The 21,381-nt window shown below is 37.8% G+C and overlaps 1 protein-coding gene across 1 annotated transcript in view; it reads right to left on the bottom strand.

Moving 5' to 3' along the window:
- Positions 1–1,197: 1,197 nt before the first annotated feature.
- LOC138852059 (uncharacterized) overlaps positions 1,198–21,381 on the bottom strand; it is a gene marked incomplete at both ends in the record, with an annotated part of 25,786 nt that continues 5,602 nt past the window's right edge. Inside the window, 7 exon segments of the mRNA XM_070081675.1 lie at positions 1,198–1,307; positions 1,809–1,953; positions 2,798–2,997; positions 3,142–3,222; positions 13,234–13,360; positions 18,564–18,733; positions 21,044–21,204. Of these exon segments, the coding sequence (XP_069937776.1) occupies positions 1,198–1,307; positions 1,809–1,953; positions 2,798–2,997; positions 3,142–3,222; positions 13,234–13,360; positions 18,564–18,733; positions 21,044–21,204 (994 nt within the window).

The raw sequence follows: 21,381 nt of genomic DNA, 5'->3' as shown, positions 1-21,381 counted from the left end.
ACCTCCCAACTTGAACAATTATGTAAATGTATTTTTGTAAGTGCTTTCGTAAGTGTATTTTTGGGGGTCTGAAACAGACTAATCTAATTTATATTATGTATTCCTTATGGGGACAAATTCGTTCGGTATCGGCACTCAAACAGTCTTCTAGAACAAATTAAGTTCATAACTTGAGGTACCACTGTACCTGTAAATGTTCTTGGTAGTAGGTTGGTAGACAGCAACTGCCTAGGGAGGTACTACCGTCCTGGCAAGTGAGTGTAAAACGAAAGCCTGTAATTGTTTTACATGAGGGTCGAATTGCTGGTGTCCTTTTTTCTGTCTCATTCATGCAAGATTTCAGGTACATTTTGCTACTTCTACTTACATTTAGGTCACACTACACATACATGTACAAGCATATATATACACACCCCTCTGGGTTTTCTTCTATTTTCTTTCTAGTTCTTATTCTTGTTTATTTCCTCTTATCTCCATGGGGAAGTGGAACAGAATTCTTCCTCTGTAAGCCACGCGTGTTTAAGAGACGACTAAAATGCTGCAAGCAAGGGGCTAGTAACCTCTTCTCCTGTATGTATTACTAAATGTAAAAGGAGAAACTTTTGTTTTTCCTTTTGGGCCACCCCGCCTCGGTGGGATACGGCCGGTGTGTTGAAAGAAAGAAAGAATAGGTTGGTAGACAGCAACTGCTCAGGAAGGTACTACCATCCTACCAAGTGAGTGTGAAACAGAAGCCTGTAATTGTTTTACACTATGGTTGGACTGCTGGTGTCTTTTTTCTGTCTCATAAACATGCAAGAGTTCAGGTACATCTTGTTTCTTCTACTTACACTTAGGTCATACTACACATGCATGTATATACATATATATACATACCCCTCTGGGTTTTCTTTTAATTTTCTTACTAGTTCTTGTTTATTTTCACTTATCTCATGGAGAAATGGAAAAGAATTCTCCCTCCATAAGCCATGCGTGTCATAAAAGGCAACTAAAATGCCGAGAGCAAGGGGCTAGTAACCCCTTCTCCTACATTTAGAGTATTACTAAATTTAAAAGGTGAAACTTTAATTTTAACTTTTGGGCCACCCTGCCTCAGTGGGATACAGCCGGTCTGTTGAAAGATGAAGAAGACCTGTAAATGTATGCTCATGAGTAATTTTTTATCTGTTATAAATATAAATATAATGACATGCCTACCGACTTCCAATCCACACTAGGTTCTGCTGTCCATAGCTCTCTGACAGTGAAGAGCAATTCTAATGTTTCATTGGTGCTCCAACCACCAGCTTCACTGACCCACCATACATCTGAAGATAAAATTATTGTTACTCTCAATACCCTAACATTTTCACATTATACAGTAATACTATATTATGGTTCAACATTTACAGGTTCACATTAACCCCTCAGAGATATTACATAGTCATTATTTACTGGTTTCTACTAAATCATGCACCTTCATCAATTCATTCTTCAGTCCCTCTCTTTTACATTATTAACTTTGTAATGGTACAGATAAACATACTACCCTTATCTAGGTCTCAAACAAAGAGTCATTCCTACAAATTTACATTTTACTAAAGAGCCTTGCTTATCCCAGGGTTTACTGGCAATACCTATTTTTCAGGCTTGTAGCCAGATCCCAAAGTTGAAAACTAAAAAGAATTCATTGAAACTGTGTTTAATGTATCAAAAGAAGACAAATGAAGACCTATATACATATTCATTCAAGTGCTCTTATGGAACAGAACCTGTGAAACATATCACAAGTTATTTTAGCCAAACTAATATAGTGCCTATTTACAAACCTCGAGTATCAAATTCAGCATCACAGGACCCCACAGGAGAGACAACAGTGTGTAAAAGGTCTCGATTTTTTTTATTTTCATACCATGTTGGGGTTGTGACTTTAGTTGCTTCAGATAGTTCAAACTCTGCATACTCATGACACAACTGTTGATGGAAATATTTATAATATATAAATTTATAGGTCTTGCAGTGGTATGAAATGTCCAAAATGGATGAATATGATTTTAAAGGAAAATTACATTAGTCAATATAAAAAAATTGGTAGCTTAACCTTTTCAGTGGCCATCCCACAGAACTACATCACTGAGGCCAGGATCCTTGGCCTCAATGACATGGTTCCTGTGCTCAGGTCACTCATATAAGTTGAGAGCGGTAAATTTTGGCCTAGATATGAGAGAATGGGTCAGTGTGGTGAGTGAGCACGGTCTAAAATAAGAAATCCTGTCCCACACAGCACAAGGATGTCAGGAAGTATATCTTCAGTCTCAGGGGAATTGGGAAGGAAAATGACCTTGATGACGTGGTAGAGGCAGTTTCCATACATAGTTTTAAGAAAAGGTACTGTAGGGCTCACAAGACTAGGAGCAAATCTGGCATGTGACAAGTTGAGATGAGTACAGCTATTAAATGAATGATGGTGAATGTGTTTCCTCCTTTTTGGGCCAGCCTACCTTAATGTGAAACAGCTGGTGTTAAAAAAAATTAAGGTGAAATATAGCTACTAAGCATGGTTCTGCCCTTGATGCATTGAAGTAAGAATTTACTGCAACAGTTTACTGTCCAGTTCAACTCCCTACATTTTTACTTAAAAATTCAATCTTAAACCCTCAATCTATATTCCAGTATATGCAGTAACTGTACAGTATTTTGTCTGTTTTGGTGCAAAATTTTTTTAATGACCCTTTTAACTGGACTTCATCCTGGACACCAAGTGAGAGGATACCTGTGCTGTATTGATACCATATAAGACTATGTAAGGATCACTCACATCAACGAAGAATCGCTGACAAACATCAGGGCATTTCTTGATTCGCCGGCTTAATTTGTATGCTACTTCATTCCAGAGAGGTTGACCACCTGCTCTAACAGCTTCCACTTCATTATTATCATGACACAATAGCTGCCATTCCTTCACAGTATCCAGCATAATGCATATATTATCACTTGTCCACTGTATGGAACCAGATTCTATATGAAATGAATAAAAACATGAAAGTTAATAAAGTATACAAGAATTGCTGTACATTATTTAAGCAATTAAAATTAGTGAGAAATCTTATAATCAGCTTTTCATGCAATTTTTAACGAGCTTTACATTCTACTTTTACTTACTAGGTGGCAGTTGTTTCTTTATCTTAGCTTCTCTAACAGTTTCCCGCTGTGATTCTTGATGTATGCTTTGCAGTCCGTTTTCTGTAAGAATACTATATCAATATAATTCTAAATGCTTATTAGAATCATTAAACTAATTTTTTTTTTTTAACAAGTTGGCCATCTCCCACTGAGGCAGGGTGACCCAAAAAGAAAGAAAATCCCCAAAAAGAAAATACATGTACTTTCATCATCATCATTTAACACTTTCACCTCACTCACACATAATCACTGTTTTTGCAGAGGTGCTCAAAACAACAGTTTAGAAGCATATACATATAAAGATACACAACATATCCCTCCAAACTGCCAATATCCCGAACCCCTCCTTTAGAGTGCAGGCATTGTACTTCCCATTTCCAAGACTCAAGTCCGACTATATGAAAATAACTGGTTTCCCTGAATCCCTTCACTAAATATTACCCTGCTCACACTCTAACAGATCGTCAGGCCCCAATACCATTCATCTCCATTCACTCCTATCAAACACGCTCACGCACGCCTGCTGGAAGTCCAAGCCCCTCACCCACAAAACCTCCCTTACTCCTTCCTTCCAACCTTTTTGAGGATGACCCCTACCCCGCCTTCCTTCCCCTATAGATTTAAACGCTCTCCATGTCATTCTACTTTGATCCATTCTCTCTAAATGACTAAACCACCTCAACAACCCCTCTTCAGCCCTCTGACTAATACTTTTATTAACTCCACACCTTCTCCTAATTTCCACACTCCGAATTTTCTGCATAATATTTACACCACACATTGCCCTTAGACAGGACATCTCCACTGCCTCCAACCGCCTCCTAGCTGCTGCATTCACAACGCAAGCTTCACACCCATATAAGAGTGTTGGTACTACTATACTTTCATACATTCCCTTCTTTGCCTCCATAGATAACGTTTTTTGTCTCCACATATACCTCAACGCACCACTCACCTTTTTCCCTCATCAAGTCTATGATTAGCCTCATCCTTCATAAATCCATCAGCCGACATGTCAACTCCCAAGTATCTGAAAACATTCACTTCTTCCATACTCCTCCTCCCCAATTTGATATCCAATTTTTCTTTATCTAAATCATTTGATACCCTCATCACCTTACTCTTTTCTGTGTTCACTTTCAACTTTCTACCTTTACACACAGTTAATAAATGGTGCCAGGAAGAAAAAAACTGGCAGGAAATGGCAGAAATCGTACACCAAATCCAGTCATTCCTGGAGTGGAACCACAGTCGATGGCCTCCACTCCAAACCAACAGATACAGATACTAATGCCGGAAAAAAATCCCCCCCCAGTACCAACAATACCACCAGTCCGATGACATTCTTCTTTGCAAATATACAGGGTATAAAGCCAGCAACAAACAACAAAATACCTTTCATCCGTGGACTGCTTGCAGAGGCAAAGGCAATGTTCGCGGCTTTCACTGAGACCCACATAAAGGATCACTTGGACAACGAAATATGGATCCCAGGTTACAACCTATACAGATGTGACAGAGTGAACAGGCAAAAGGGGGAAGGGGTTGGCCTGTACATTGCAGAGTCACTTGTTTGCACAGAACTGCTTAATGCCTCAAATGATGTAGTGGAAGTTTTAGCAGTAAAGGTCGAGAACCAAAACCTAGTCATTGTGGTAGTCTACAAGCCTCTGTATGCAACATCCCAGCAATTCCAGGAACAGCTGTTAAAAATTGACCACTGTCTGGAAAATCTTCCAGCTCTTGCACCCAACATCTTGCTCCTGGGGGATTTCAACTTAAGGCACCTAAAATGGAGGAATATAGCAAATAATATTGTTGCAGTAATAACACCAGGAGGCAGCTCTGATGAAAACTCACACTCACATGAGCTTTTAAATCTCTGCACAAAATTCAATTTAAACCAGCAAATAATAGAGCCTACTAGACTGGAGAATACAGTAGACCTCATCTTCACAAACAATGATGATCTGATAAGAAATGTCACCATATCAAAAACAATATACTCAGATCACAACATAATTGAGGTTCAGACATGTATGCGTGGAGCCCCAGACCGACATAATGAGACTAGTCACGAGGGAGCATTCACCAAATTCAACTTCAATAACAAAAACATAAAGTAGGACCAAGTAAACCAAGTCCTAACCGATATAAGCTGGGAAGATATACTAAGCAACACAGACCCCAACTTATGCCTAGAACAGATTAACTTGGTGGCACTCGATGTATGCACAAGGCTTATTCCTCTAAGAAAAAGGAGGAGTAGATGTAAAATAGAAAAAGACAGGCGCTCCCTTTACAGGCGACGGAAAAGAATAACAGAGTGGCTAAAAGAGGTCAATATATCTGAAATGCGTAGGGAGACACTGGTCAAAGAAATAGCAAGCATCGAACTTAAGCTAAAGGAATCTTATAGGAGTCAGGAATCGCGGGAAGAACTAAAAGCCATAAATGAAATCGAAAGAAACCCAAAGTATAAGGCGATAAATGACATGCCCATGCACTCTGCCCCAGGGCCAGACTCATGGAACTCCGTGTTCATCAAGAACTGCAAGAAGCCCCTATCACGAGCCTTTTCCATCCTATGGAGAGGGAGCATGGACACGGGGGTCGTCCCACAGTTACTAAAAACAACAGACATAGCCCCACTCCACAAAGGGGGCAGTAAAGCAACAGCAAAGAACTACAGACCAATAGCACTAACATCCCATATCATAAAAATCTTTGAAAGGGTCCTAAGAAGCAAGATCACCACCCATCTAGAAACCCATCAGTTACACAACCCAGGGCAACATGGGTTTAGAACAGGTCGCTCCTGCCTGTCTCAACTATTGGATCACTACGACAAGGTCCTAAATGCACTAGAAGACAAAAAGAATGCAGATGTAATATATACAGACTTTGCAAAAGCCTTCGACAAGTGTGACCATGGCGTAATAGCGCACAAAATGCGTGCTAAAGGAATAACAGGAAAAGTCAGTCGATGGATCTATAATTTTCTCACTAACAGAACACAGAGAGTAGTCGTCAACAGAGTAAAGTCTGAGGCAGCTACGGTGAAAAGCTCTGTTCCACAAGGCACAGTACTCACTCCCATCTTGTTCCTCATCCTCATATCCGACATAGACAAGGATGTTAGCCACAGCACCGTGTCTTCCTGTGCAGATGACACCCGAATCTGCATGACAGTGTCTTCCATTGCAGACACTGCAAGGCTCCAGGCGGACATCAACCAAATCTTTCAGTGGGCTGCAGAAAACAATATGAAGTTCAACGATGAGAAATTTCAATTACTCAGATATGGTAAACACGAGGAAATTAAATCTTCATCAGATTACAAAACAAATTCTCACCTTCAAGGACCATAACATTGTATCAATCGCATCTGCTAGAAAAATGACAGGATGGATAATGAGAACCTTCAAAACTAGGGAGGTCAAGCCCATGATGACACTCTTCAGGTCACTTGTTCTATCTAGGCTGCAATATTGCTGCACACTAACAGCACCTTTCAAGGCAGGTGAAATTGCTGACCTAGAAAATGTACAGAGAACCTTCACGGCGCGCATAACGGAGATAAAACACCTCAATTACTGGGAGCGCTTGAGGTTCCTAAAACTGTATTCCCTGGAATGCAGGCGGGAGAGATACATGATTATATACACCTGGAAAATCCTAGAGGGACTAGTACCGAACTTGCACACGAAAATCACTCACTACGAAAGCAAAAGACTTGGCAGACGATGCAACATCCCCCCAATGAAAAGCAGGGGTGTCATTAGCATGTTAAGAGACCATACAATAAGTGTCAGGGGCCCGAGACTGTTCAACTGCCTCCCAGCATACATAAGGGGGATTACCAACAGACCCCTGGCAGTCTTCAAGCTGGCACTGGACAAGCACCTAAAGCCGGTTCCTGACCAGCCAGGCTGTGGCTCGTACGTTGGTTTGTGTGCAGCCAGCAGCAACAGCCTGGTTGATCAGGCTCTGATCCACCAGGAGGCCTGGTCACAGACCAGGCCGCAGGGGCGTTGACCCCCAGAACTCTCTCCAGGTAAACTCCAGGTATATGTAGGATACAGACACAGCATATCATTTGGAAGGGAAACAACTCCAGGTTTCAGCTAAAGAACCTGGGGCAAGACCATACCAAATCTATCTCCTGCACTGAACATAAATGGGATAACTTCAGCACTGTAAGCATGGCTGGCATACATAGCAAATACTTTTCAACAAAAAATCTTCTATGACAGGAAATCGAAATAACACAATTGTAAACAAGTTACAGGACAGGTGGGGCTTGAACCTGTGGCAAGTGAGTCCTAAAACTTGCAGGCCAGTGTGCTAACCACTGAACCATCTGGCTCTAATAGGATTCATCTAGTTGGGTGAATCCTATTAGATCCAACTGGTTCAGTGGTAAGCACACTGCCCTGTGAGTTTAAGGTCTCATCTCCCATGGGTTTGAGCCCTTCCTGTTCTGTAATTTGAAAAGAATCTTCTAAAATATTGTATACATTGCAATGTCTGTCCTCCAGTATACAATACCAAGATGGGGATTTTCCCTAATCAGGTACATAATCAGAACTGCTTGAGATTGTCAGAAGGCAATCACCAGATTGGTCACAAAACTAATGGATGCAACTTATGACTAAAAAGATACCAGAGCGTAGCCTGATTTAATCCAACATACAGAACAAAAATACTCGAGGGTACTGGCAAGGTGAACAAAGAAAGACTAATATGGAAGACAGCAGAACCAGGAGACATAGAAGGAAGTCGAAAGCCATGGTAACCCAAGAATGTATAAAAATCCTAAATGTTGTATCTGTGAGCCTCTGGCAAGACAGCAATAGTGTGAATGATGGTGAAAGTGTTTCTGTTTCAGGTCACCCTGCCTCTGTGGGAGATGGCCAGTGTGTTGAAAAGAAAGCATAGTAAAAGAATGAAATTGCTATGGTTAAGAATGAGACCACATCACTACTGAGATTCCAAAGAATATACAACAGATCCCAAGAACCTAGGAATCAATTACACTAACTGACTGATAGTCAAGAGGCAAAGAAGCTGGAGTTCAACCTCTGCCTGTATAGCTAGGTAAATACACAGAGGGACAGAAAGGCTATGTATAAGACATAAAAATCTCAGAACATATATGTGATATATATAAATCTCCTGCAAGACCAGGACCCACACGTTACTGAATTCACAAACACAATGAGTAACTGTATGTTGCTACCAACAGTAACAAAACCTACAAGAGTTACAGAGACTAGTGTTTCCCTACTTGACCACATCTGGACCAACACCATATCCCCTTTAAAATCAGGCATAATTACAGATAATACCACAGACCACTACCCTACTTTCCTCATAACAACTCTTGGTAAATTACCCCAAGACACTACTAAAGTCACCTTCAGACTTCACAATGAGGCAGCCATTAATAACTTCACAACAGCATTAGCAAACATTGATTGGCACACTGAGCTAGAAATCAATACAGATATTGACGAATGTATTAATAATTTTCTAAAAAAGACTCAATACCTCTATAACAAGCACTGCCCTAAAAAAACTAAGCAGATGACAGCTAAGAGACTGAACAGTCCCTGGCTAACACCCAGCATTCTCAAATCCATAAATACAAAACACCAATATGAAAAACAGTACAGAATGGGTCACATAACCAGAGACCAAACAAAACGTTACTCGTCAATCCTAACCAGCCTGATAAGAAGGGCAAAAAAATTGTATTATGAGAACAGATTATCCAACTTACGAGGTGATATAAAAAAGACCTGGAAAACCCTATCAGAAATTCTGGGAACAAAAAAGATATCACGAAATAGCGAAATAAAATTAGCAAAATCAGATGAACCCCAACTCCCACCAACAGAAACAGCAAACAGACTCAATGATTTCTTCTCCACTATAGGACAAAACCTTGCCAATAAAATCCCAAGCTCAGATACCCCACCAAATGACTACCTCACCGGCAACTACCCGAACACACTGTTCCTAGCTCCGACTAACCCATACGAAGTCTCCCTTATTATCAACGCACTAAAAAACAAGGCAGGAGATTTAAATACCTTACCACCCTTTATATACAAAAAAGTGTCACAAGTGCTATCACCAATCATTGCAACACTCTTTAACAAATCCATTGAATCCTCCACCTTCCCTACAGTACTCAAAATAGCAAGGGTCACCCCGATCCACAAAGGAGGAGACCAAACAGAGTTGAATAACTATAGGCCAATATCCAACTTACACCCTCTCTCAAAAATCTTCGAAAAATTAATTCATAAACGAATCTACTCCTACCTTATCTCCCAAAACATACTCAACCCCTGCCAATTTGGATTCAGGCCTAATAAAAATACTAATGATGCTATTATACACATGCTAGAACATATATACACTGCAATAGAGAAAAAAGAAGTCCCACTGGGGATCTTCATTGACTTACGTAAAGCTTTTGATACAGTTGACCATGACTTGCTCCACGTAAAATTATCACACTATGGTATAAGAGGGCACTCCCTCAACTACCTCAAGTCATACCTCAGCAACAGAAGCCAATATGTGTACGCAAATGGGGCAAACTCTTCTGCACAACCAATTACAGTTGGTGTCCCACAGGGAAGTGTCCTTGGCCCTCTTCTCTTTCTCCTATACATAAATGACCTACCAAATACTTCTCAATTACTCAAACCCACACTATTTGCTGATGACACAACATACGTCTTCTCCCACCCGAGCCCAGTCACGCTAGCCAATACTGTAAATACCGAATTACAGAAAATATCTACCTGGATGAGTACTAACAAACTTACACTAAACATTGACAAAACCTACTTCATTCAGTTTGGTAACAGAGCTACAGATGTCCCTCTTAACATAATGATAAACGGATCACCTATCACAAAGCTAACAGAGGGAAAATTCTTAGGAATCCACCTTGATAATAGACTCAAATTTCATACACATATACAACAAATTTCTAAGAAAATTTCCAAGACTGTAGGCATACTATCGAAGATACGGTACTATGCTCCACAGTCAGCCCTCCTGGCCCTATATCACTCTCTTATTTACCCCTATCTCACCTATGGAATTTGTGCATGGGGCTCAACAACAAGTAACCATCTCAGACCACTAATTACCCAACAAAAGGCTGCAGTTAGAATGATAACAAATTCTCACTACAGGCAGCACACTCCACCAATATTCAATACACTCAACCTACTCACCATACAAAACATCCATACTTATTACTGCACCTATTACATACATAGAACACTCAACTCTGATATTAACCCTCCCCTCAAACATCTCCTTGCCAACCTCAACAGAACACATGACCATAACACAAGGCACAGATCACTCTTTGATATTCCTCGTGTCCATCTCACGCTATGCAAAAACTCAATGCACATAAAAGGCCCTAAAATCTGGAATTCATTACCTGTTAATATAAAAGAAACACTACCTGTTTATAAATTCAAGTCTCTTCTCAAAGATCACTTACTCACCCAAAACCAAATAAATACTGAATAACTGAACCTTATAAATTGTATATCTTAAATGTTTCTCACAATTATATCACAAAACCTAAAACCCAATCTAACTTTATTATTTTTTAAATTCACTACCTAACAGAATACTCCATTCTACTGAATTTACAACAATGCATGCAACCATATGACCTGTCTTTGTAATACTCACTTGTGCTTTATAGTAATCAGTTTACATTAATGTTTTTCACTGATTTCATCATTGCTTAGTTAATCTTAAGTTAATTTTAAGCCAGCCCGTAATGCTATGCATAGTATAAGTGGCTTTGGCATGCTGCTCTTATCTGTATTTTTTTTGTACCTCTGTAAGTGTGCTCAAATTATAAATAAATAAATAAATAAATAAATAAATGATGGCAGGAAAACCAGCAATCCCACAACGATGCAACAAAGGATGCTAATTTTTTTTTTAACACGTCAACTATTTCCCACCAAGGCAGGGTGACCCACAAGAAAGAATAAACTTTCATCATCATTCAACACTTTCACCATCACTCATACATAATCACTGCCTTTGCAGAGGCGCTCAGATACGACACTTTAGATGTCCCTCCAAGCTGCAAACAGGATGCTAATGTTACAATAAAAATAACAAATTCAATGGAGCAAATCTAAATTAATCAAGATATAGTGAGACTCATGTTAGGGTATACAGGAAAGAGAGAGAGAGAGAGACATTAATTTTCAATAATAGTAAGGTTCAGAAAGGGATATGCGATGTCACCATGGTTGTTAACATATTTATAGATGCAGCCGAAAAAGAAGTAAATACGTACTAGGATGTTGGGGAGAGGTGTGGGATTAAATTAAAAAGAGACATAACCTAACACAAAATGGGAGTTGTTACAGTTGCTTTATGCTGATGACACTACTTTTGGGAGATTCTGAAGAGAAGCTGAACAGTTTGGTGGATAAATTTTGAGATGTAAAAGAAGGAAATTAAAAGTGAATATAGAAGAAGCAAGGTGATGAAGGTAACAAATAATTTAGGTAATGAAAGACTGGATACCAGATTGGAAGGAGGGAGTATGGAGTATACCTGGAGCAGCAGTGAATGTGAATGTTCAGCCTATGCTGCTAAAATATTTTAAACAGCAATAGCAATAATGATGCTTTCATCATATCATCAGGTACGACATTTAATAATTTTTGTAGATTTTAAATTTTACTTTCTATAATTACTGTATTACATACTTTGTTTGTAATAAACTTAAATCAGAAATACATTTTTCTTATTCTCTGCTGTTATATTATCTTAATACTAAATAGATAAAAAACTTATGTTTAAAAATTTTCGTTGCATATTTCCATTGGGTTGGAACCAATTACTATATTTTACACATAACTTTGAATAATGTGATCATTTCATGGGATTCATTTGGACTAATTAAAACCTAGTTGTAATTCACTAGCTAAAGCTGAAATGCAGGACCTTAGGATTTTAAGATACATCACAGGATGAGCAGCTTAAGCTAGGGACAAAAGACACGGAGTACACAGTAAGACAAAAAAGGTGAAATTGTAAAAACTGGATGATGGACATTTCCATATTTAAAATAATAAGAATTCAAATAAATGATACAAATTAAATGGACTAAGATTGGCAGAAAATCATGCCTGGCTTACAAGAACCAAATGAAGACACAGGGAGAACAGTGAAAACTAAAAATCAACAAGGAAATAGGATGATCACTAAGGAAAATGAATATGCATTTGACATCAAGCCCCTTAACTAGAAATTAAGCATAAGGTTTCATTCAGATGATGCTCATTGGACTCCCATGCTCAAATCTGTTTTCCTTATGGTTATCCTATATTTTGAACATAATAATAACCAGACTAAAGAAATATGGCTTCTGACAACATAAAATGATCCCAGATTTGAAAAAAAAAAAATTAATGGTTAGCCAGAGTTGAGTGCTCCAGTGAATGAGGTAGTAGAGTGACTTCACTATTGAAGGAGAGGTGAGAATGTTGCAGGCTGGTATGAATTCTGCACACTTATGGCAAGGCAGCTATTGAATGAATGATGGTCATCCTACCTGCTTGAGTGGCCAGTGTGTTAAGTCTTTGCTTTATCACCAAGAGACTTACAAATGCTGACCCATGAATCTTTTTTTTTGTTTGTTTGTTTTTTTAGTATAAATTTATAAAATTTACTAAAAAATTATTTCAAAATATTTTACATACTCTTAAAGCTAAAAATGAAAACAATGAAGAATGATATGATGGAGAATGAAGAATCAGTATACATTAGTCATAAAAAAATTTAGCAGGCCAAAAAGTTATAATGATGAAAGTTTTTTAAATTTTAAAATTAGCCTCTATTGGAGCAAAATTTGATATATCAACTTTCCTCCTTTAATGGAGGAACCTTTCTGATATTTACTTGTATACTGTCTATCAAAAAGGTTTATGATATAGTGTATATCAATCTAAGTTACAGTTATTAAATACGTACAATTCTGAAGTAGTTTAAACTTACGTGAGATTAAGGTCAAAATATCCATGTACGGAAGTAAGACTGAGGTAATCTTTCCTGAGTCTATACAGGCATCTTGTGTAATATTAGTGCTCTTTTCCTTTAAAAACTTCAACAGAATAAGTGCAATCTGAAAAAAAATTATATTAATCAATTCTCATCAACATCTACACTTACATATCTATTAAAAATTAAGTACAGATAACTAACACTAAAAAAAGGCTAATACAGTGGACCCCCACATAATGATATTATTTCAATCCAGAAGTCTGTTTGGGTGCCGTTATAGACTGAATTTGTTCCCATAAGAAATATTGTGATTTAGATTAGTCCGTTTCAGACCCCCAAAAATACACCTATGAAAGCACTTACAAAAATACACTTACATAATTGGCCGAGTTGGGAGCTGATCGTTATGCGGGGGTTCACTGTACTTACCATACCACGGGCGGGGATAGAACCCACGATCAGAGAGTCTCCAAAGCTAATACTTATCCAATGATCAAAAATATGTATAAGAGGCAATGAATTGTATTCTGCAATTTCACAAGCTTAGGAAAGAGTCTCAGAATTTTGGGCAGTGTAAAATCAAATTTATACTAAGTTGAAATTTCAAAACATAGTGCTAAGAAAAAACTGATTAAAAGCAATAAAAAATGGGATCAACAAAAATTTTAAACAATCAAGAATCAAATTATATTGTAGGTGACATTCATCTCAACCTACTTCACTGAATTTCATCATAGAATATAAAGACTACAGTTTTTCTGCCATATTTGCCTACACTTATACATATCTCTTGCTTAACTTTTTTTTTTCAAAAGGAATTATATAAGCCTATCTCAATAAAGTCTGGCCTTGGGCTGGGCTGTGAGGGTAGAACACCTTCGAAATTGGTCACAGGTAAGAGGAATAATTCTTTGTCAAAAGTTTCAAGTGCTCATTTTAAGGTTGTTAATACTTATAAGCCACAGAAATATTTGGGCATTCTACATGAAGTCTTTCACAGAAGAGATGTTGTACAATGTACAGTATTAAGAATACAACATCAAAGATATGTTAATAGGATACAATTTGCAGTTTATAGCATTTTACTTAGATGATGTTTCACCCACCAGAGACTTCATCAATTCTCACCCTGGTGGATGAAAAGTTTTCTCAATAAAATGCCATAAACCATATATTGTCTTACTAACATCTTTTTTTTTTTTTTTTAACATGCTGGCCATCTCCCACTGAGGCAGGGTGACCCCCTCCCCCCCCCCAAAAAAAAAAAAAAAAATCACCATCATTCACACCATCACTATCTTTGCAGAGGCATGCAGACATGACAGTTTGGATGTCACCCCAAACAGCAAGTATTCCATGGTCCACAGGCCCTCTCAGAGAATCTTTTCCCGATCATAATGACACCAAAAGTATGAAATTTGATGGAAAACTTTCGGAATTATGCTCTCGCGAAGATAGCGGTCTCGACGATGTTTACGCATCGGCAATTTTGCCCACTTTGAGCCCTATTTTCAGCCAATTCCAGTGCACTAGTCGACAAAAATCATACCTATTTTGCTAGAACTCCATTTTTTTCTATCAAATGAGTACAAGAAAACCCATTTACCGATTTCAACTATACAATACAGTGGTCAGAATTTAGCAATTTTGCCAATTTCACACAAATTTCAAAAGATGCCAATTTCCAAATAGGGTCCAGAATAAACAAGAAAGACATTCCTGGCACTAAAATAAAATTTCCTCTGTTCATTAGTCACGTCCCCAGGCCCCTCTTACATTCTTTTGCTTTCCATTTTGAATTTTTATTCTCACAAAAAATAGAAGATTTACTGTTATGCAGACTACTGCATTAGTGTAGAATTTTTTTTTTTTTCAACAAGTCAGTCGTCTCCCACCGAGGCAGGGTGACCCAAAAAAGAAAGAAAATTCCCAAAAAGAAAATACTTTCATCATCATTCAACACTTTCACCACACTCACACATCACTGTTTTTGCAGAGGTGCTCAGAATACAACAGTTTAGAAGCATATACATATAAAGATACACAACATATCCCTCCAAACTGCCAATATCCCAAACCCCTCCTTTAAAGTGCAGGCATTGTACTTCCCATCTCCAGGACTCAAGTGTAGAAATGATATAAATAATATCGGCGCACTTGTGAAAGAATATTAGACCCCCGGAACTCTCTTCAGGTAAACTCCAGGTAAACTCACCAGTTGACATGTATTGGACGCTTAGCATGATTTGTTTACTTTTGAACTTTGGTAAAAATCGAACAATTCTGCTACTTTGAGCTCAATTTCAAAGTATGTACTTTTCATTGTAAAACCAATCAAAATCATCTCAATTTCTGTAATATGCCTTCCATTCTGTCAAATGAGACCAGGAAAACTAGAATACAACAATAAATACCATACGAAAATACAGTGTAAAGTCGCTGTTTTAATCCAAAAACACGGTCAAAGTTTTTTTTTCTCATTACACACTGCAGGATTTTTTATACTATGCACACTGACCACATAGGCCCATTCTTTCATATGTAGGCCTACCAGCTTTCTCTCACTAGATTTGAAGGCGCTAGAATTTATGAGTACTAGTACATCAAGGACCCTGGCACGTAAGCCGTACTAGTACGGTCGAAACCCTGAAAGGGTTAATGTGCAGGCATTGTACTTCCCACCTCCATGACTCAAGTCCGGCTAACCGGTTTCCCTGAACCTCTTCACAAAATATTACCCTGCTCACACTCCAACAGCTCGTCAAATCCCAAAAACCATTCATCTCCACTCAATCCTGTCTAACACGCTCACACATGCCTGCTGTATGTCCAAGCCCCCTGGCACACAAAGCCTTTTTACCCCCTTCCTCCATCCTTTCCTAGGATGACCCGTACCCCTCCTTCCCGCCACTATAGATCTATACACCCTCCAAGTAGTAGTATTTTGCTCCATCCTCTCTAAATGACTAAATCAGAATATAATACCACTGACAGTATTAAACACAATGTTAAAAATGTAAATACCTACTGTATTTTATTTTCCTTTTAGTTCAAAATGGCATCACAGTTACTAATGAAGATACTAGTTAGTACTATTAAGTATATCAGCCCTCAATTTAAATGACTATTAGGGGGTGACAAGTGACAGGTAATGGCAATTGTGGTATACAGAGATGAGTGTTTTGCCATGACTGTAACAAAAACAGTCAATTCTTTAACCAATGCACTTTGTCCCATGATTTTGAATCAACTGACCCAGTGGATTTTGTTCTGTATTTTTAAAGTCCATTCAACCAAAATCTATTAAACAGAGGATTCTCTGTATATTAAAACCTTCCTCTCTCCAAAATAGGTAAAAGTAATTACTGTACATTAACTCCCAGTGTTGCTAATTCCATTTGCACATTATTACCAATATGCAACTTTCCAACTGGTCCAAACGTATATATATGTTTTTTTCAACATCTGAAAGTATGTAAACAAATGTAGATCTTTTTTGTTTTACATTTGAAAATGTGTAAAAAAAACTTTTATCTACATTTTTTTTGTTATATTTAAAAATATGTAAAAAAAAGTAGATCTACTTTTGTAGCAATAAGAATTTGAATGTCAATCTCTTTGGACTGTTTAAGGGTTAAAACATCTTAATGTTCAGAGAATCAAATTACATGATTAGGTTGTTTACAATTATGATACAGTATAGTACAGTGGACCCCCGGTTAACGAAATTTTTTCATTCCAGAAGTATGTTCAGGTGCCAGTACTGACCGAATTTGTTCCCATAAGGAATATTGTGAAGTAGATTAGTCCATTTCAGACCCCCAAACATACACGTACAAACGCACTTACATAATTGGTCGCATTGGGAGGTGATCGTCAAGCGGGGGTCCACTGTATTTGAGAAATTCCTTATACTAGTCGTATTTACAATAATTTCTGTAATTATTTAAAAAAGCCATACATGTTCATGATTCAGTATGTATTTCTGTAAATATCTAGGGAGCCATACATGTTCAGGGTGTAATATTTCTGTAATTATCTGATATTAGTAAGTCCTTAACCCTTTAAGCATGGGTTCCGTTGTTCTATGGCTTTGAAGCAGAGGTCAGTCCTGTAGTTCTACACTATGAGCTCAGCTCACCCAGATAAGCTGTGAGCAGTAAATCTGGACTCAGATATGAGAGACTGGGTCTATGCGGTAAGTACGCACCATATAAAAAATCCTGTAGAACGCAGTGCATAATGGGGAAAAAACTCCAACCGTGTAAACTCCAGGTAAACTCCAGGTGTTCTTGGATTAAAACAGCGACTTTGCAATGTATTTTTATATGTTTTTTATGGTTGTATTCTTGGTTTCTTGGTATCAAGTGACATAATGGAAGATAGATTACAGAAATAGAGATGATTTTGATTGGTATCAGGACTCAAAGAAGCTTGAAATTAATCTCGAAGTAGCAGAAATGTTTGATTTTTGCCGATATTCCAGAATACGTACACAAATGACGTCACTCATCCAATACATGTCCATCTGTCCAGTCTAATACATTTTTAGGAATGTACAGACATTATTTATACAATTATTACAATAATTCACTAGTCTGCATAACAGTAAATTTTCTATTTTTTGTGTGAAAAAAATTATAAATGGAATTCATGTGTAATATTGGAGAGGCCTGGAGACGTAACTAATGAACAGAGGAAATGTTATTTTAGTGCCAGAAGTGTTTGCACTGTTTATTTTGGACCCTACCTTGAAACTACCATTTCTTGAATTTTGTGTGTAATTGGCCAAATTACCAATTTCTGATGACTTTATTGGGTAGTTGAATGGGCAGATTTTTGTACTCAATTGATAGAATGGAAGCCATACTAGTGAAACAGCTAACAATTTGGTCAAAAGGAATAATGTAACTGGCCTAAAATCAGACTAAAAGTGGGCAAAATCGCTGATGCATAAATATTGCTGATACAGCAAAATTCGCAAAAGCATAATTTCGTCAGTTTTCCATCAAATTTGGTATTTTTGTTTTATTACTTTCAGAAAAAGATTCTCTACCATTTCATAAGAATTTTTTTTAAATACTCTGACCCTCAGAGCAAGTTTGAGAGCAGGGGGTTCCAACCTTCAAAGGGTTAAAGCACAATGAATAATCCTAAATTTTAAAAAACCCTAATTAAAGAAAAAAAATAAACATTAAAAACCTGAGGTTCATATATACTTTTACCTAACTCAACAGAATAAGAAAACAAAATGGGAACACAACATGCTTAACATTAACAAATATAACAGATAAAGAGACATTTAATGGAGTGGCCAGACTTACAGCCTTGACAGATGGCAGAGGATGAACATAGTTATCCTGCATCAAGTGCATCTTAAGTTTCACGAGTACCTTTTCCACTAACTTCCGCTTTGACCTCTCATCAGCTACTTTAATCTCTTCCAGACTGGATGAAGCTGCTCTCACCACCTTCATGAATACATCATCTGTTTCTAAGTGAAAAATTGTGGTTAATGAGTTGACAGGTTATTGTATTTCAGAAATCTTAAAATCAAAGTTCTCACAGTTGAAATTTATTTACAGTAAATTCATTATTTGCACATGATCTTTCCTGTTTGTAAATATATAGAGCAATGTGGCTTTCACAAAACAGTTTGTACTTTGACAAAAAATTTGGTAACCTTTCAACTTTAAATAACTTTTAATATAAGTAAGTGTTTACATGACAGCTGCAAACCCTTCAGCATATATTTTGTCAGTAATAAGAGATACATTTTGTGCATATCTGTAATAGCATATTACTGTTGTGTCAATAATCAGGAGTGTACCTTAGTACAGCAACACTAAAGTTCATTTACCACTGGGTCTCACTCACACTTGAAAGGGATAAGTTGGGTAAAAAAAAAAATTCTCAAGAGGAAGAAACCACCTAAAAAGAGCAAATACACTTGCATTTCTTTATTTGTGATGTACCTAATTAAATGTTATTTTGGAATGAGAAACCAACATTTATGTATATGTGGGAAAGGAAAGGAGTGGACCATTTAAAAGTACGTACTGCACTGAGGGTCCATTCCAACCAGGTAAGTTGTTAGCAGTAAATTTTGGTCCAGATATGAGAGAATGGACCTGTGCAGTGAGTTTGCACAGTGTAAAAAAAAAATCTTGCCCAATTCAGTACATGATGGAAAAATCAAAACTCTGAGTCAGTGTGTATGGTTTAAAATAGCAGCTTTGAGGTGTTTTCTTGGATGGTTATACAGTGGACCCGCCTTACGATCAGCTCCCAACTTGTGGAGAAATTTTCTCCAGGAGGGGGTATCAGCCCCCTTCAGCCCCTTTCAGCCCTGAGGGGCCCAGCCCTCTCAGAAGGGGCAAATATCTTGTTTACTGCTACAGCGAGTAATTGATCCCAGATGCAGTACCAGTATGCGACGTGTGGTCAAGCGACCGCCGCTCTGTGCGGTCCTGTGTTGCAAAGTGTAGTTTAATAAGAGACAGTCCATCTCTTACCTTAGCAGGACAATTAAGGAAAATCCTGCTCCCACTTTATTATCATGGTAAAGATAGTGTATATTGTTGTCTATGCTTAAGACAGCAAGAATCAAGCATTCTGCTTTGGTTCATGGAGGAAGTGGCAAGGAAGCAAAAGTACTAGGTCAGCTTTTCTTTTGTGCTGGGGGCAGTGACGGCGTGGGGCGTTGTGGCATCTTCAGATTACTTTTGACTCTACTGAGAGTGACACTGATGCCAGGATAACCAACAAAGAGCGATCTGTGCGTTAGTGTGAACAGAGTGTCTCACAAAACAAAACACAATAAACACTTACAGAGAAGTGTGATCAGCTTCTTTAGTGATAAGATTGTGAACAATAAAAACAAATCTTGTGGAACATAGTGTACCAGTGTGTGTATTCCTAGAATATGGAAGATGTGGACATCCAAGGACACTTCAGCTTCTATCAAGTCACCGATATCTGTCGAAGGTGTGAAGAACACCATAGCTCACGCTACAAGAGCAAGGTAGGTTACGAATTTCTTGTAGTACGGGGGACTGCGCAGTTCTTGAGTTGCAAGGAGTTTGTAATCAACCTATAGTTGGCAGTAAGGAGCAGACTTTTGAGTCCAAACAAGTACGTAATTTGTCAGCAATCAGTGAATGAAATATGCTGACATAACACCCCCTAGGGGTAATTTATAATCTTACAAATTATAACTCATTTCAGCCCGTTGAGAGATGATCATGACAACAATTCAAGACCTCGTCTGCAGGGGCGGCTGTGTAGACAATCTGCTGTCTTTTATCAGCTAAGTGTTCCCTATATTTAAAATTATAAATTATATCTTAGTTGGTAATCCCATTTCTCAACACAACTCAAACAATTATTTAAGTGTATTTTTGTAAGTGCTTTTGTACGTGTATTTTTGGGGGCCTGAAACGGACTAATCTAATTTACAATATTCCTTATGGGAACAAATTCGTTTGGTAACGGCACCCATACAGACTTCTGGAATGAATTAATATCGTAAGTCGGGGGTCCACTGTATTTTAAATGCCTGTGTCAATAAGTCATCATATCTAGTATACTATTCATGAGATTACAGGTACTGTGTTGCTGCACATTTGTGAATTTATGCATGTACACTTTAGAATAGATAAAAAAAGTGATTCTGAGCATCTGTTGTAGTAGAATTTAGTGCCCATGATGTACAGGTATCATTCCTACAGAAAACTGCTATTTTTTTGCAAAATTAATACTGTACAGTACTTCCTCATGCAATAATTATAAACAGATAACTCACCAGTGAATTCAGTTTGGTTCAATACAGTCTCCAGTTCTTGCATCTTTTCCATGTAAGGATAGTGCTGATAGATGTCTTTACCTTCTTTTAGAGCCTCAACTTTCTTTTTATAAATCTTTTTAAGCAAATGGTAGTACTGCCGACATTCTTTGGTAGTGTACCTGTATAATATAACCATTTAAGGAAAAGCCTGACCTCTCTTATAATTTGTTATTTGTACTATAAACTGTATATTAAATAATAAATAAAAAGTGTGATTCAGACCTAGTATACTATTCATGAGATTACAGGCACTGTGTTGCTGCACATTTTTGAATTTATGAATGTACACTTCAGAA

This window comes from Cherax quadricarinatus, unplaced genomic scaffold, assembly GCF_038502225.1.
Source record: "Cherax quadricarinatus isolate ZL_2023a unplaced genomic scaffold, ASM3850222v1 Contig3622, whole genome shotgun sequence".
NCBI lineage: Eukaryota > Metazoa > Arthropoda > Malacostraca > Decapoda > Parastacidae > Cherax > Cherax quadricarinatus.
The sequence above is the reverse complement of the archived record's forward strand: the minus strand, read 5'-3'. Positions and strand labels throughout refer to the sequence as shown.